The sequence below is a fragment of the Lacerta agilis genome, chromosome 7 (assembly GCF_009819535.1).
Source record: "Lacerta agilis isolate rLacAgi1 chromosome 7, rLacAgi1.pri, whole genome shotgun sequence".
In the NCBI taxonomy this organism is placed as follows: domain Eukaryota; kingdom Metazoa; phylum Chordata; class Lepidosauria; order Squamata; family Lacertidae; genus Lacerta; species Lacerta agilis.
This window is the reverse complement of record NC_046318.1, coordinates 41,168,453-41,185,120: the sequence shown is the minus strand read 5'-3', so window position 1 is coordinate 41,185,120 and position 16,668 is coordinate 41,168,453. Positions and strand designations below refer to the sequence as shown.

The 16,668-nt window shown below is 39.5% G+C and overlaps 1 protein-coding gene across 1 annotated transcript in view; it reads left to right on the top strand.

Annotated features, from left to right (window-relative positions):
• Positions 1–16,668, top strand: part of SMCHD1 (structural maintenance of chromosomes flexible hinge domain containing 1) — a 65,451-nt gene that overhangs the window by 26,291 nt on the left and 22,492 nt on the right. The window contains exons 21-30 of the mRNA XM_033154982.1: positions 633–729; positions 1,712–1,784; positions 2,734–2,873; positions 4,473–4,607; positions 6,235–6,462; positions 9,822–9,970; positions 11,350–11,438; positions 14,068–14,186; positions 15,357–15,524; positions 16,034–16,159. Of these exons, the coding sequence (XP_033010873.1) occupies positions 633–729; positions 1,712–1,784; positions 2,734–2,873; positions 4,473–4,607; positions 6,235–6,462; positions 9,822–9,970; positions 11,350–11,438; positions 14,068–14,186; positions 15,357–15,524; positions 16,034–16,159 (1,324 nt within the window). The remainder of the gene's footprint in view (positions 1–632; positions 730–1,711; positions 1,785–2,733; positions 2,874–4,472; positions 4,608–6,234; positions 6,463–9,821; positions 9,971–11,349; positions 11,439–14,067; positions 14,187–15,356; positions 15,525–16,033; positions 16,160–16,668) is intronic.

Below are 16,668 nucleotides of genomic sequence, written 5' to 3'. Positions count from 1 at the left end.
GCAGTGATCAATTGAGAATATAAGGGGTGAGACAATATTTCAGGTATCTTGGGTGAAAGAGGACGTGTCCTTAAAATAATCTTAATTGACTGAAATGTCTATCATTCTCTTGAGCTGTCTTATACAATGTACAAAGTGCAGTGCCCCCCCCCCAAAAAAACACTAGGCAATTTGAATATTTTGCAGCAGTGCCCAATCTGGACAGGGTGTTGTCATTCCCAAACCAAGAAAATAGTGTTGGATTTACCCATAAGAGTTATTTCTGATCATAGACAGACACCTGGGCCTGGGCCTTTAGTTTTCCTCTGGTAGGGAGTTGTTCCCCATAGTCAACCTGACAGTAGCCCTCTCTTTTCTGTGCAGCGTTAAAATAGCAAGTCCTCAGTTTGGCATTTTGCTTATTCCTTACTTGTGGGAGCATCCAAAACTAAGAGGGCTGCTCCACAGTAGATGTTTCAGAAGCTTCTGGAATTTTAGTCTTCTGAAGTGAATGAGAAGGGTCACTCATCGTCACAGAATATTCTGTATATTCAGAAAGAGCCCTCATGGGTAACTCCACATTATGTATTATTTAGTTGCAATTTTAAAATGGTCACTTTAGTTCTGAAAATTATTTTCATTTGTGTTTGTAGTGGCTTAACATTACAGTATGAAGAAATAGATAAAGGACCAAATTGTGCTGTTAAGGGTGTAACTGCTAAAGGCCTGGTAAACAATTACCAGGGCAAGGTAAGTTGAATTATGGCAAAAAAAATGCTTGTTTACTTTTAATAAATATGTGGTTGCATACTTGTTGTCTAAAGAATCATAGTTGTTTTTCATATGAATTAAAATATTTATCTAAAATATTTTAATTTTTTATATATTTTCTATTCAATAATTAGTTTGTAGATTATTAAGTCAGGTATTCTAGAAGTCCTTCAAGTCTAAGGGAGAGCGGGTGGGACATTGCCCCGGGTCACATTTTCTGGAGAGGGCACAACTAGGTGGCCACACAACAGGCTCCTATCAAAACCTGGCTTTGGTGTGCAAGGCAGCTTCCTCGCACCCAGCCGCAGCTCCGCTTCAATTCCACTTCCAGGTCACGTCTGACCCAGGTACAGAGTGGAGAGTTGTGGCACAGAGCTGCCGCCCCTCTCCTCACCAAGTGCGCCCCCCACAGCAGCTCCATCCCGAAGTCAACCCTGACCTGGAAAGATGAAAGACTGTGGGTGCATGAGGCACCCAGCCATGACACCTCCATCCCCAGGTCAAGCCTGACCCAAGGTGCAGAGTTAGGCTGTGAGGTGTCAGCCTGGCAGCTCCGATAGAGAGTGGACGCCCACTCTCCTGGACTGTGGTGCGTGAATGCGCCCTCTGCCCCGTTTTGCGAGGCAAGCCTCAGGGGGCTTCCTCTGTGCCCTGCCCCCCTGCGCACCTGCCCTGGGTGCAATTTCCTTACCACTGTTTCAAGTACCATTTATTTATGTTGGGATTACTGTAAGTGTGTCTTAATGTAGGATTTCGAAATAGAAGGAGCCTCAGTTAAGAACCTCAGTTAAGTAGCTTGAGGGTGTTAGACAAGAGTAAAGATTAAAAGTGGAACATTTTAAGTAGTTTCCTAGGGGGTGGAAATATATAATTGCTTTACAGGATTATTCACTTTGAAAACTGAACAAAAAATTCATGGGCATTATTTAACATTGACTTTTAAAATTATATTTTTCAATAGAACTTCAATCTGAAAGTTACTCTTCCTGGTTTGAAGGAGGAATCCCAGGTTTTGAAAATCAAACTTCTTCCAGGTTAGTGAAATGTTTGAAACATATGACTTAATTAAGGTGATCCACTACACATGGGCCTGTCATTGAATGTGGTCCAGAAGCTGCAGCTAGTACAAAATACTTCTGCTCTCTGGGACAACCTATTGGTAGCATGTCACTGCCCATTTGTTACTAAACTAGATTCAAGATTTTACTACTGTTATATAGCTCCCTTTATAGTTCTGGACCATAGTTCTGGTATCATAGAAGCTGTCTATCTCCTACATCACACCCCAGTTAGTTACATGTCTTGATGAAGATGTATTAATGATATAAGATACAGTAAAGTTGTGGTACCCGGTCTCTGGAATTCTCTTCCTTTGAACTGAAGTAAGCCCCAATATTGTTTTTGATGCTTGCTGGAATATTTTCTTTTCTATCAACCCTTTCCAAATGAGTCTATTTCTACAGGTTTAATTCTGGTTGTTCTTTATGTAATGCTATTTCATGATCCGTATCATGTTTTATATTTCATTTCTGTATTCCACTCAGGTGAATGTAGAATGGTTTATTAAAAAATGAAAGTCTCTATGGAAGTTTTTTTTTTAAGCTTGAATTAAATAAAAATAGGTGTCTGTTCTGGAACCATAATCAGATGTAACATGGTATTATGTGGTCTCATGCCAGAAGGTATAACTCAAAACCAGTTTGTCTTAAACTTAATTTTGAGGGGAGTTTATTTCTCTTTCCAACATAACATTCATCCAATTTATGCCTTAAGTGGTGATACCATAAATCTTATCTTGCATAAAAACTAAATTGGTGTTTTCAGTTGCATACTAAATAAATTTTATTTCAGTTCCGTTGAATAAAAACTTGGAAATTATTCTTAAAACTTATTGTATAGCAATTAAAAAATGTTTTTGACTTTTTCAAAGCTGTCTTGGTTGTTTGTTTTGAAAACAGAAACTAAACTCTAGTTTATAAACAGGTCCACCATGGCAGCTAAATGTCAAACCAGACACTGACACGTTGAAAATTGAAAATGGAACAGCATTTCCTTTCCAGGTTGAAGTGCTGGATGAAGTGGGCAACATAACAGCACAACCAAAACTAATTGTTCATTGCAAGGTAGGTCAACAGCTTCTGTTCTTCTTCTTTTAAAAAATATGGCATTAGTGCAATTGGACTAGTGCAATTATCTCAGTGTTATATTACTGAAAAATTGCCTCTGACACTACATATGAGCATCAAAAATCCGAGGGTAGACGCCCATCCTTCCTCAGAAGTGAATTAGAGATTGTCTTCCTTGCCCCCTTGCTTCAGCAGGAACTCACCGGAACTCAGTTCCAGCAACTCTCAGGTGGGTCCCGTTGCCATTATAAGAGAACTAGGGAGGTGTTCATGGTAAGTTCCGGCACCTCTTTTTCTAGAAAAATAGCATTGCAAATCCATTCATCAAATGCTTTCCTTGTATCAGGGTAATTTTAAATATGCCATAGTTAACTAAATATTTTTATAAGTTACTGCGCAATTGAAGTTTGCAGTTAAATTTTTTTATATATACTTAAACCCCTGAGCAGATTTTTGCTTTTACTTTCTTCCTTTGAGTGAAAATGTTCTTGGGTGGAATGATATTTCCCTTTGATGCTTGAAGGCAGGATGACAGCTGATTAAGGCGGCTTTGCTCATATCCAACTAGCCCCTACCAAGTTACAACTGCCTTCACTCTGGAGAAGCTGTGTCCCACGCTATTCAGCTTTGCTCTGACTTGTGCTTCTTGTGTGCTGTTGTGTTAGTTTTCAGTGGTGTTTGTTTGGTGTTTGCTGCTGTTGTTTCTTGTTTGTGGGGAAAATGGGTGTTGGTCTTATTAGTCATCTGGGGGCAGGAAACAGTATCATCTGATTTTCTATGCAGTTTTTTTCTCCATTGATGCCTTTCGTTGCTCTGCGGTGCTCCCTGTTTGCTTGAAGGGATTTCTTTTGGTTTCAGGGGTTGGCCTGTGTCCTTTGTGCTTTGACTTGGTGCTACTACTTATTTAATAACTTGAGATTAAATTAATTAATTGTAGTGTAGCACAGGAAGTACTAGAGTTTTAATTTTATGTGGTGTGGCACTTTATTTCAGGCTACTTCATGAATCTCTTAAAAAGAACACACATGGGCTTGAATTAACCTAATTTATAAAGATGTTATTTAAATGAATCAAATTAGCTTTTGTGATAGGTGGTCATGAAAATTTCTTAGTAAGAATTATTCTTCCTTTTCTTTATGACAAAACTCCTCCTGAAGTACTTCAGTTATTTCTGAGACTTTTATTCCATTACTCGATACCTTTATCCAAGGGGTGGGGAACTGTGATCCTCCCAAGTTTTTATATCCAGCCCTCAGGACACTCCCCTGGCCACCACACAGTTCACTGGCTCCTTCCCTGCTTTCTTCAAATGCTTTTGCCCTGCTGAAATGTGTCATTGAATTGGAATAATGCCTCTTGCTTGCTTGGATAGAAGATACAGTGTGTCTGTGTGTGGAACATAGCATACTGTACAAAGTGTCTCATCCATTACTCTGCCTGCTTTTTCCCTCTTGACCCTACCCATCAATGGCATGCAGCCCCCAGAAGGGTTGAAAATGGGGAAATCCAACCCTCAGGCTGAAAAAGGTTCTCAACCCCGGCTTTGTGCCCACCTATTGATATGAAAACTCTTTATTTATGATGTGATTGTTTTAGTTTTCAGGAGCTCCAGGTCTTCCTGTATATGCTGTGGATTGCAGCAGTGGTGGAACAAATATCTTAACTGGACCAGTTCTGCATGTAGAGAATATAAAGAAAGATCAGACACTTAAAGCAAGGTTTGAAATACCTGTAAGTTGAAATAGCTGTAATGTTTTTGCTACTTGTTGCCATTTAGTGACCTATGACACTTGAATGCTCAAATTCCATTGTTTGAGATGTGAGCAATGTTGCTCCATGAAATTCTTTCCACTGGTGGCTGGATCAGTGGAAGTGACCCTATCTTACTCTGTAAAAATTGCCTTTATATTCTTCTGGATTACCAATATCTTTGAATAATGAGAAATTGGTTGTCCTTGATAAATACGATTAGACATTTCCAACCTATTTCACCCCTCATTTAGGTCAAAAGACCCTCAGAACCCCAATACCATCTAGCATGAACTGAAGGGGCCTGATGAGTCCCTTATTTTTAAACAGGGAAGTTCAGGACTTCTCTCTTCACAGGGGTTGCTTGTATACTCATACAACACATCTAAAAAAATCTCTCCTTTGTAATCCTTCACCTACTACGAACTTCATTTCTCATTTGGGTGTCAGATGTTTCTAAGTGCTATTAGCTTCCTGTACTGCTCAAAGGCAGGACATACTGTAACTTCAAAGAAAGCTACGGTGTTCTCCCCCTTCGTCAGCTTATTCCTTGCCTCCAAACCACTTGATTCAGCTTTTCTTGCTGACTTTCATTTGTAATTTTCCCAGTCTCCCATATTGGCTAGTCTAGTGTGTGTAGTTTTTTATTTTATTTCTGTCCAATTGTTTGGACTTTTTTGTAGCAATATCTTCCTTTGGTCTTCAGAACATAAAATGGTAAGAAAATAAAATGATAAACATAAGACAAAACAAAATAAAATAAAAAATTCCTTCCAGTAGCACCTTAGAGACCAACTAAGTTTGTTCTTGGTATGAGCTTTCATGTGCATGCACACTTCTTCAGATTGTGCATGCACACGAAAGCTCATACCAAGAACAAACTTAGTTGGTCTCTAAGGTGCTACTGGAAGGAATTTTGTTTGTTTGTTTGTTTTGACTATGGCAGACCAACACGGCTACCTACCTGTAACTGAAACATAAGACAAGATTGCTGGATCAGGCTAGTGGCCTGTCTAGTCCAGCATCCTTTTCTCGCACTGGCCAACCAGATGCTTGTGGGAAGTTTGCAAGTGGGACATGAGTGCAACAGCAGTCTGGCCACCTGTGATTGCCAGCATGTGGCATCTCCACCCCAATTGTTCTGCCCAGACACTGAGGTCCAGTGCCAAGGGCCTTCTGGTGGTTCCCTTGCTGCGAGAAGCCAAGTTATAGGGAACCAGGCAGAGGGGGCCTTCTCAGTAGTGGCGCCCACCCTGTGGAACGCCCTACCAGATGTCAAAGAGAAAAACAACTACCTGACTTTTAGAAGACATCTGAAGGCAGCCCTGTTTAGGGAAGCTTTTAATGTTTGACGCACTATTGTATTTTAATATTTTGTTGGAAGTCTTCCAGAGTGGCTGGGGAAACCCAGCCAGATGGGCAGGATATAAAAAAATAAAAAATAAATTTAGTATTATTATTATTATTATTTATTATTCAGAAGCATACTGGCCAATATAGAGCTAAAGTTACCATGAGGTTAGATTGCAATACATCAGTGTAAGTGCATCTGCAAAGTGCTACAGTTCCAGTTACTTCTTCTGTTTTCCTTTCTCCTTTTTATTATTAGAGTTGTAAAAGTGTATCACCATTGGAGAAGACTATTAAATTGCTTCCCAGTAGCTCTGTTGCAAGATTACAAATTTTTAGCATCGAGGGAGAAAAAGCTATGCAGATCCAACACCAGGATGAAATTAACTGGGTTGCAGGTGATGTGATGCAGAATCTCATCTTCCAAATGTATGATGAAGGGGAAAGAGAAATATTAATCACTCCCACACTGGCCGAAAAAGTTAAGGTTGGTATTTTCAGGACGTTAAAACTTTGATTCAGCATAAACATTAGTTTTGTGATCTGGCAGTATCGTATTAAGGAGAAGAGGAAAGGTTACCATAACAAAAATACTATAAAAAGAAAATGTTTGCTTTGTTTACATCAGTATTTCCATTGCTTTTTTGAAGGAATTCAACCTAAGCTATGTGGGAAAGTGGGATATATCATGTTAACATGACACCTGAAAGGCACATTTTCCATAGTTGTTCCATAGTTTATTTACATAATTCAAAATTCTACGCTTCCTCAGGGGAAGTAACAACAGACATATGTATATGCTCCTAAGCCATGAAACCATGTTTCTGAGTAGGACTCAACCATGAGTTAAAATAGCACCAAGAAATTTAAATTATGGCTGAAAATAAATAGAGAGAATAGCATGTATTGAGACCCAGTGTAATATAGAAGACTAGCTGGGCTAGTCATCACCTTTCTTGTGAGGCTAAAACAGACAAGGGCTCCTTGGAGGAAAAATAGCTTAATAATAGTAATGTGGGAGGTCTTCCCAACTCAGAAGCTCCACAAATTCATTGTGCCAATTGAATATAGCAGTATATGCCAAGCATTTTGACATGGTTTGAAAGTGAATAGCTGTGAAGAAATCCCGGAGCTTAGGGAAAGTCATTGTATATCAGGCAGACAAGAGGCTCTCCTATGGCCATTTTAAAATTTTCTACGCAAGGTGGAAAGTCTAAATTTTTAGCTCTAGTTTTGCTCCACACAGAATTTAAGCTTTGATCAGAGAGCCACAAAACTAGAAATTCAAGCATAACAGTTAAATAAAGAAGGCTTTTATTTATGTTAATAATTCAACCATTTCCACTACTTTTTGTATGCCAGTGAAGAGTTCACATGACAATCATGTTTATGAATATCAAACCAAAGTGAACATTTAAGGGATATTTTGCAGTGTACTGATGGGAGTAAAATACCAGAGATTTTAAAATTGAATGCTTTTAGGCAACGGAGTCATATAAGAACAACAAACACTGGACAACTACTCCAGTGATCTACCTTCTCTCTAAATACTGGTGTTGACCTATAAAACACTAAACGGTCAGCATCTAGCACATACCAGGGACCACTGGCCCATGTTCCATCATAGTCTAAACATAGGCTAAACATAGTCCTTTCTGACGCCCACCACCCCACAATCAATCAACTGTTGATAATAACCAGATCTTTGCAGGCAGAAATGCATGTAGATGCTTCTGCTGCGTAAGAGGAATGTGGACTCCTAGCTGCATATGGGATGATGAGCAGAAGGAGTGCAGTCTCTCTCTGCAGAGCTTAGAAAAAATACATATTGAATGAGGGTAGAAATGTCAGTGAGGCTGCTCATGCCACAGATCTTCTCTCGCCTCAAATCTTGTCTACTCTATGACAACTTACATGTCATGTTGGATTTCTCTCTATATCCTGACAGCTTCAAGAATCTGAGCAGAAACTATTTAACACACAGCAGTTAATTGATATGGTGATGTTTTAATCTGACCAAACCAGGAGTATATTTGGATTTATGCTATTTAATGTTTTAAAAGTTTCAATAATTGGTTTTTTTTCATATTCTGGAGCTTTTGTATTTTTTGGAGTTTTGCATATTTGAAATGTTTCTTCTGTTCTCTAGGATGTTGCAACAGCTGTTGACAGAAAGAAATCAAACATTATTATACTTTGTGGTGGGACGCGGGTGGGGCTGTGGGTTAAACCACAGAGCCTAGGGCTTGCCGATCAGAAGGTTGGCGGTTCGAATCCCCGTGATGGGGTGAGCTCCTGTTACTCGGTCCCTGCTCCTGCCAACCTAGCAGTTCAAAATCATGTCAAAGTGCAAGTAGATAAATAGGTACCGCTCCGGCGGAAAAGTAAACGGCGTTTCCATGTGCTTCTCTGGTTTGCCAGAAGTGGCTTAGTCATGCTGGCCACATGACCCAAAAGCTGTATGCCGGCTCCCTTGGCCAGTAAAGCGAGATGAGCGCCGCAACCCCAGAGTCGTCCGCGACTGGACCTAATGGTCAGGGGTCCCTTTACCTTTATACTTTGTGTTAGTTAATAGATTTGCTTGAAATGAAGATTATGGGAATGATCCAGTCCTCTCTCTGGATCCTTTCTCTTGAATATGTAGGTTCCCGTATAAGCAGTCTCTCCCTTTCTCTCTCTTTTCTTTTTTCTTTTTCTCTCTCACTGCAGATCTGTGCATTGCTGTATGCAGGTGAGGGGCTTGTTTCCTCTGTATGCAGCACATATCATTAGTATTTAATTCCAGAAGTAATAATTATGTAAATAAAGCTGAAATTACTGGTTAATTTTTTTATATATTAAAGTCAGCTCAACATTTTGGTATCGCATTCTTAGTACTCTACCAATTTTGTATTTAGCTTTATGTTACACCATAACCTAAATATTTAAACATTTTCTCTTTTTTAAAAAAAATGAGGTCTTGCAATCTCTTAATTTTGTTTGTGGAGGCAATAAATAAATAAATATTTAAATTTATGCCGGTAGTTGAATGGGACTGGTGCTCATAATACCAAGGGACAGTTGGCCAACAGTTAGTGCAAAATCCTATTCTTCTCACACTAATTTCATTAGTCCCTTCCAATCCTCCAGTAAATGCCACCACCCTCCATAAGAAATATGGGCCATATTCAGCTGTAACAGTAAACCAGAATTTAGTCCTTGAGGAATGAACTTGGGGTGAGGCACTGGCTCTTATTCGACTTCCTCCAGTATAGTCACAAGGAGATTTGAAGCTTTCACACCAGTTTCCAACTAAATCAGTTATTCATTCCTTGAGGAAGTCGCTGCCAAATTTTCTGAGGAGGGCCTAGAATCCTAGCGAGGGGCATGATAGGTAAGGCAGGCTGTTACAGTAAGCTGAATAAATTGTACGGCAGGATAGAATGAGAGTCTGGTAGTCCTATCTATTTGCAACACAGTATGGACAATTTAATTACTACACTTCCACAGCCTGCTTGTTCTCGTGAATAAAACCTACTCTTGCTTAAAATATTAGTGTTCTTATTTTATCCCTCTCACATCAACATTTAAATTTGTATGGACTTCCTTGACCAAATAGGGTTTTTATCATTAGTGCACTTGTAATAGCTGCAAAGAAGCTAAATTTGTATTTCAATCAAATAATTTTATTCTCCAAAAAAATTGGCCATAAAATAACTGCTATTATCTATACTTGTTGTTTAAAAGTAGGATCATGAGTATTATGTAGTCAGAGACCCTGTTATTTTTTAAATTTTGTTACAAAAGTAAGCAGTCATGTTATTTTTACACCTGACACACTCTATTGAAAATATTTTTGTTTACTAGGTAAATTGGACTCCAAAGATTAATAGAGAACAGTTGGTTAATGGCTTATTACCTGATGTGAAGGTACCAACATCTGTGAATGATGTGCGCTATTGTGTAGTTTCATTCCATGATGGGCATGTATCTTTGGAAAGTGCATTCACAATAAGGTTTGTATATTTTCCTCAGTTGTAGTCCTGTTGCAAAGTTTGCTCAGTGGCTGTTTCTGTTGGTTACAGCATACAAAAAATGTTTGCTGTTATTGGTAACAACTTTTAAGTCTGTAAATATCAGTATACAGTCAAGCATATATTAGACATTAAGAGCTTCAAAGGCAGTGCACTGCAGATGCACAAAACAGCCAGTTCTAAAATAAGTCATTATAATGATGTTGATCATGATACTTACACTCTGAGTGCTGTGATACATGGAATAACCTTAGTGCTGTGTGAAGTATATATACAGAAGAATCATAGGAATTCATGGAATATATTGCTTAAAATGCACTTTTGCTAAATAAGTACTGTATTTGATCTGCACGTGTGTGTGTGTGTGTGTGTGTGTGTGTGTGTGTGTGTGTGTCAGATGTGTGTTAATAGTTGGGAAAGTAGCTCTAAAGCATATATAGCTGTAAAACATCGTAAGACATCTAAGAACCCAGCTAATGTCACCTTGTTGGATGATAAAGGACAGTGAGGAAGTGTTTAACATTACTCTCACCTTGAGGGGGCGGAGCGACATGGAGGAGAGAGGACACTGAAATCTGAAGGCTTACTGGCCTGTTTCCTTGATGCCCAGACAACCTCCTGTCTTTAAAGTGCAGGCTCCTTTCAGGCTCTGCAGCTACAAGTCCACTTCCAGACAAAAGAAAGAGAAAAAAAGAGGGAACTCAGCAAATCAGAGGAAAGGAGATGACACCAGGCATATCTCAGCAGGGAGGGCATTCTACAAATAAGCTGCCCGCTTCCATATTGCTGCATAGTGAATCTTGTCAAGCAAGTGGTTAGCGAGAAGGGCTTCCCCTAATGAGTTTAATGTTGAAACAGGAGGAGACACACTTTCAACTAAAGTCCTAAGTTTCATATGGCTTTATAGGTGTCATTGCCAGCACATTGAATTAGACCCGGTATCATATTGGCAACCAATTAATTCTCAGGATCAATGTCATGCAATCTTGATAGTGCAGATTATTAGGTGGCCTAGCCTATCTGAAGCTTCTAAAACAGCTTCAGGATCTACCATAGTTTATAGTAATCCAACTGGAAGATTACAAGTGCATGAGTTACTATGACCATGCTACTTCTGTCCGCAGACTGCCACAGCTAACCAAAGAAATTCCTTGTCACTGCCGTCACTTGAGCCCCCAGCAACTATGTTTTATCTAGGAGCATCCCCAGACTACATAGCTATTCTGTCAAATGGAATGCAACTCCATCTAGAATCGGCCATTTACATCTTAAGAAATTGTATCTTGAAAGAATTATAGCATTTTTTTTCTATTTTACTTAGAAGTACAAATCTGTTAAGCTGTCAGTATTTGTTTCTGTAGACCACTTGCTGATGAGCCAAAACATATTAAATGCAAATTAAAAGGATCTAATACAATACAAATGGGTGAAAAACTACAAGAAGAAATTGGTAAGTACTTTACTTTTTTTCTTTTCTTCTGACACAAATGTAGGTGTGATGCAGCGGTACCTATTTACCTACAGTGGTACCTCAGGTTACATACGCTTCAGGTTACATACTCCGCTAACCCAGAAATAACGCTTCAGGTTAAGAACTTTGCTTCAGGATAAGAACAGAAATCGTGATCTGGCGGCGCAGCAGCAGCGGGAGGTACCATTAGCTAAAGTGGTGCTTCAGGTTAAGAATAGTTTCAGGTTAAGAACGGACCTCCAGAACGAATTAAGTACGTAACCAGAGGTACCACTGTACTTATACTGGCGTGCTTTCAAACTGCTAGGTTGGCAGGAGCTGGAACAGAGCATCGGGAGCTCACTCCGTCACAGGGATTCAAACGGCTGACCTTCTGATCGGCAAGCCCAAGAGGCTCAGTGGTTTAGACCACAGCGCCACCTGCATTCTGGCAGGAAGGTGAACGGCATTTCTGTGCGCTCTGGTTTCCGTCACAGTGTTCCATTGCGCCAGAAGCAGTTTAGTCATGACCCGGAAAGCTGTCTGTGGACTAATGCCAGCTCACTCAGCCTGAAAGCGAGATGAGCGCTGCAGCCCCATAGTTGCCTTTGACTGGACTTAACCATCCAGGGGTCCTTTACCTTTTACCTTTAGGTGTGATGGCATACTGTATTCTTGTAGCAATCTACATCAATATCATGGTCAGCAAGTGTGACAAGTTGCAGTCTTGTTGCCTCCCTTGCCTTACTCATCAGTGTCTCATGAAAACATTTTTTATTTATTTTTATATTGTGTACAAGTTGCATTTGTGCAAAAGGCAGTACAGTGGTGCCTCGCAAGACGAAAATAATTCGTTCTGCGAGTGTCTTCGTATAGCGAATTTTTCGTCTTGCGAAGCACCAAGGCAGAATAGCGGTTTTCACGGGGGGGGGGGGAATTCATCTTGCGAGGCAAGCCCATTGCCTTTTTTGTCTTGCGGGGCAGCCTTCCGCTAGCGAATGCCTTTCGTCTAGCGAGTTTTTCGTCTAGCGGGGCACCACTGTACTTGCTGTTGCTTACATAAGATGACTGATCCACATTGGTGCATATTGTGACTCTGAGTACTCATTATCTTAGGACACAGCTTTTATATCCTCTGCTGGTCATCCTGACTTAGGTGGAATTACTGTCACCTAGCGCTTGAGGCAGAAACTTGTCACCTCAAGGAAATTTTAACTGGTGGTGTTATTGGAAGGGTTTTCAGTTTCAAGTTCCTACCTTGTTCAAAGCAGCAGCACTGGATATCTCTCCTGCCATCTGTACTTTATGCTTTAAGGCCTGCATTCAGCGTCCTCATTTCTGGAGATCCTGGACTACCTGCCACCAGATTGGGATTGGGATTTGGGTCCATCCTAGTGGTTAATAGGCAACATTGCAAACTTTTAAAAGATTTAAAAAATCAAATAGGAAACTGCAGTCTTAATGCCTCCTTCAGCTTTTTACTTTGCCTCACAGGAAATAGTTGTTTCTTCCTGAGACTCCTGGTGTTCTTCTTTCAAGCTGGTTATTTCCTTGCTTCTTTACTTCTTGTTGATTTTCTCTGTGTGTTTAACCTTATCATTAGTTCTCCTTCTCAGTGCCCCTTCCCCCACTGTGATTGTTTCCCACTCATTTTACCTGCCTTTTTAGCCTTTAGTTCCCTTATCTACAGCCCTACTTAGACACTGTATTGCTTTTTTTTGCTGCCTTTACTCACAGTATCCTCTGTATTTCACCCGCTCTAAACTTTTGCTAAGTAGAGCTAAAGCTTTCCCAACTGAAAGACTCCCAGTTTCCCCATGTTTATGGAGATCAGAACCAGCTGCAATTAATGCACATTCTAGCTGGCTTTACCACTTGTCTTTCCTTTACTGTGTTTATTTCCAGTGTATTTATTCCTGGTGTGTATGTGTTTAAATTGTGATTTTCATTGTGATCCTCTGAGAAATTAATTATAAATTAATTTACTTATTGTGATCCTCTGAGAAATTAATTATAAATTAATTTACCCCAAATTAATCTTCCCCATAACTTGATCTTCTAAGGAATTCATTGTAATTTTATTATCCCTAATCCGTTTCCCCATCATTCAGTCCTGAGCTAGTAAACCAAAGAAACACTTAGTTAATTGGATTCCCTCCCTTTCTTTCCTCTACAATCAATTTCAAGTACAATAAATGAGACCTTGCTGTTTAGCTCCATGTAACTTGGCCCAGAGCTTGGCGCACAGGCTGCTGCTTTGCATATCATCCAAAGCTTGGATAGGAAAAGAGGCAGTGGTGCACTAGTATATACAGCCATGCCCACCAATTTGCCCCCCTACTCATTCACCTGCCATATTGGGGATTCCAGACATGAGTTCTGCTCTGCTTTGTTGTGTGGCCATTGATCATGTCAATTGGTAACGTCATTTCTGGTGGCCATATTGGGAGATTCGTTTACCGTCTGGCAGCCGTATTGAGTGGGACAACCTGGACAGGGTTTAAGGAGGAACCCTTCTGGTTGCCATATTCAGAGCATTGTTTACTTCCAGTAGCCATCTTTAGAATTATAAAATAAAATATAAATAATAGCAGATGGTTTCTAATTCTTCTGTTTGTTTTTCTTAAAGAGGTAATGATTACAGATCAGCATGGAAATCACATTCAAAACCTGACATCAACTTGTTTGGATTCCTTGGAAATAGACGGTAGTGGTCTGGATAAATCAGAATTGAGAATTGTTTGGCAGGTATATTTCTTAATACCATGTTATGTAGGAATTGCATCAGTGAAACTCGTCTTATTTGGGGGGAGGGAACTTGTGCCTCTATCCCTGACACAGCCTAATAACATTCATACAACTGATAAGAGGCAAAGGGGAGTTACTACTTTCAAGCTTGTAAGGATTCTTCAAATGATTTACCTCTATTTACTTCTGTTTTCATGGCAAGTAAATAGGAGCCTGTTTTTCCTTGGGATGTCACCTTTGTAGTGCTATTATTCTTGCTAGTTGGGTCTTTATCCAGAACTCAAATAGTACAAAGCTTTCATAAACTTTCTGTAATGTTGTTACCTTGAATTGAATTCATTTACTGTTTTGTCAACTCATACTGGTTGACATGGGGTATATCTAACTTAGGATAAAGATGGATCCACTTTTATTTATTAAGCCATTTCAGTGTACCATATATTATGTTGTGGCATAATAAAGATTCTTCACATAATATAGAAAGTGTGCAGACTCCTAGAGAGAGAATCACAGCTGCTTTGCTCCTCCCAGGTCATTCTTCTGCAGGCTGCAATAAGTTGAGCTGTGGTATGGCTCTGTATGTCTGTTGAATCCAGGCTCACTGTTTAGCTCTCTCCAGACTAAACATGAGCAGCAACCAAGGTTTGTTCTGTGTCTTAGGGCTCATGGTTTGGGTGGGATAGCTAAGCCAGAAGCCCACGTTCAAACAACATGCTCAGTCAAAGTGTGGGAGCCTGCACACTCACATGTATGCTGCCTCCTTTGCATCCTCATTATGCCGTTCAGTGGAGCTCTTCTGGGTAGTGCAGGGCGTTTTCCTGTGTGGCCTGAAGGAGGTAGCAGAACTGATGGTAGTTTGCTGTAACTTGTTTGGAAAGCTTTTCGAGGATAAAATTGCTTGCATCCACCTTTACTCAGCTGTTACAGCAGATGCACCTCAAGGGGTGTCCAGAACACTGTCTAGTCCTGCTGTGTTAGATGAGTATCAGTTGGTAAGGCTTGAGCAGGTGGACAAGCTGTTTAAATTGCAGAGTGGTAAGAGCAGAAAATAATCAAAACCCCATATGCCATAAATAGAAGCATGCCTATCATTCCACTTTTATAATCAAATAACTTTATGAGATCGAAGTCCTATTGGTTTTTTAAATGTTGTTATGTGTTTCTTTATAGGCTGATACACAAACTATTTGTGTCACAGGAATCAGGTTTAAACCAAGTCCTCCTGGAACCAAAGAACTGTGTTTTGCTTGGCGTGAATTTTCTCATTTCTTGAGACTAAATTTAATTGCAGGACCTCCAGCTAAATTGGTGCTTGTGGACTGGACAGAGTTAGAAAACGTAAGTCTGCCTCATGTAATACCAGCAATAGTCTCCATACCTCCGGGAAATAGGGAGAGGAGAGGCATGAACGTAACGTTACAGCGTTTCACTGATATTAAATACTTCTGAAACTTTAACATGGTCTCTGGCGTGAAAAGAGACATTGAAACAAAAAGAGTAGCTTGTATGAAAATAATGTTTCTGACTGGAGTTTCTCATAATTGGGCCTTTAGTGGGGCAGCACTTGCCTCTTGAAATTCCATCCCGTTACATATCAGACAGGCATCTGTTGAAGATTTTCTTCTTTTAACAATCCTCCTGAGTAGAGATTTTTATCCCTGTTGGATTCTGTACTGCATTTGAAATGTTTTACACACAAACACACACACATATTTGAAATACTTTTATATATTAATCTATTCTATATGTATGTTTTTACTGTATTGTTAAATCACTTTGAAATGCTTCATAGATAAAATAAATAATACTACAGGTTTAAATAGCAATAATTTTTGAACTGCTTCTAGCCTGTGTCAGTGATTAATGGCAAAGAACTACAGAAGCCACTTATAGTCCAGCTGTATGATCAGTGGAATAACCCATCTCCTGAACCTGATGTCAAAATCAACCTTTTAAAGGCTGGGAACTTAAAGGTAATTGCCTTTGAATTCATACATCTCACTGGAATATATCATTGTACAAGACTCCCAAAATACAGAATGTTCTTAAAATGCATTCATCTGCATAGTGTCAGCACTTTATATAAGGACAAGTCCTTACCTCAGGGATCTTACAGTCTAAAATCCGACATAGAAGAGACATCCAGAGGCACTGAAAAATAGGGTAAGAATGTAGTAATTGTTGCATTAGATATTTATTCTTAATTACAATAGGGTATGGGAACTCGGGGTTGTGCTAAAAGACCTGTGGAAAAGGTGGGTCTTGAGGGATTTGGAAGAAGTAAGCAAGAAGTGCGCATTTATAAAATACATCTCACTTTTTAAATGCTTAAATTCCTAGCATATGTGATTGGACAATATGTTTAAAAACACAGAATATATTTGGATAGATAGATAACAATTTGAAAAATATCATTTTATGCTGTTTTAGGGATTGAAATAAAACTCTTAGTGTATTGCTCTGTGCCAGATAATATTGTGAA